This window comes from Rhododendron vialii, chromosome 3a (assembly GCF_030253575.1).
Source record: "Rhododendron vialii isolate Sample 1 chromosome 3a, ASM3025357v1".
Lineage (NCBI taxonomy): Eukaryota > Viridiplantae > Streptophyta > Magnoliopsida > Ericales > Ericaceae > Rhododendron > Rhododendron vialii.
In genome coordinates, this window is record NC_080559.1 from 10,175,989 (window position 1) to 10,177,010 (window position 1,022).

Here is a 1,022-nt window from a genome sequence, read left to right on the forward strand (position 1 = left end):
TCTAAGTAATTCACAATACTTTTTCTATGCTATATTAATCTGGTTATTTTATAGATTTCAATTGGTTTTATGAAAAATATTTTTAAAATAAAATAAAATGATGTAAATTTTAAAATGACACGAACCCTGGTTTCAATCACTTTAAAAAAGGTGCCAATTTTAAAATCACTTTAAAATTAAAAGGGGCAAAATACCCTATTCTACACTTCTTTTTTTCAATTTCAATTAAAGTGATTTTAGTTTATGATTTTTTTTTTTTTGACAAAAGGAGAGAAGTGTTATTAATCTGAAAGGCATAAAAGCCTAAACATCAGACAGTTGGGAACCCCATGGGGGCAAAATGGAAGTCCACATACCGGACCACCCATTCAAAAGAGCCTTTTGAGCACAACAATGTGTAGCCCGATTACAATCACGTTTAACAAAACCAAACTCACAGGAAGAAAATAATTCTTTCAGAGCTAAACAATCAAAAATAATTGCCGCTATATCAATAGGTGGATCTAGAGAAGTAGAACATTTCCTCACTATCGCCTCCGCATTCGATTCTATAACCACTTTAGAAAGATTAAGATCAATCCCTAGCTTCAAACCATCTCGAATAGCCATGGCCTCAGCAATTCTTGATGAAGTAATACCAGTGTGAATACTCAAGAAGATACCAAGGACCTTGCCATCATTACCTCGAGCTATTGCTCCTATACCAATAGAATTCGAACTCCTAGAGACAGCAGCATCCACATTAATCTTGGTTACATTCATCCCAGTACATTCATCCACATTAATCTTAGTTTATGATTTTAAAAGGTGTCATTATACTATCACTCCATTTGATAGATTAAGGGTGGTTGTTATTTATTTTTGACTTCAATGACATATTAGTCAATATTAGATGCACCATATGTCCCTATTTGCAAGTCAATTTGGGGGCCAGGGTTCGTGTCATTTTAAGATTGTTTTATATCTTTGAATTTACATCATTTTATGTGATTTTAAAACTATTTTTTCATAAAACCAATTGA

At 32.5% G+C, this 1,022-nt stretch overlaps 1 protein-coding gene across 1 annotated transcript; it reads right to left on the reverse strand.

Moving 5' to 3' along the window:
- Positions 1 to 303: 303 nt before the first annotated feature.
- LOC131321099 (uncharacterized) lies at positions 304 to 762 on the reverse strand. Its single transcript, XM_058352111.1, has one exon. It carries the CDS (start codon positions 760 to 762, stop codon positions 304 to 306), a length of 459 nt encoding a protein of 152 aa, XP_058208094.1.
- Positions 763 to 1,022: the final 260 nt, after the last annotated feature.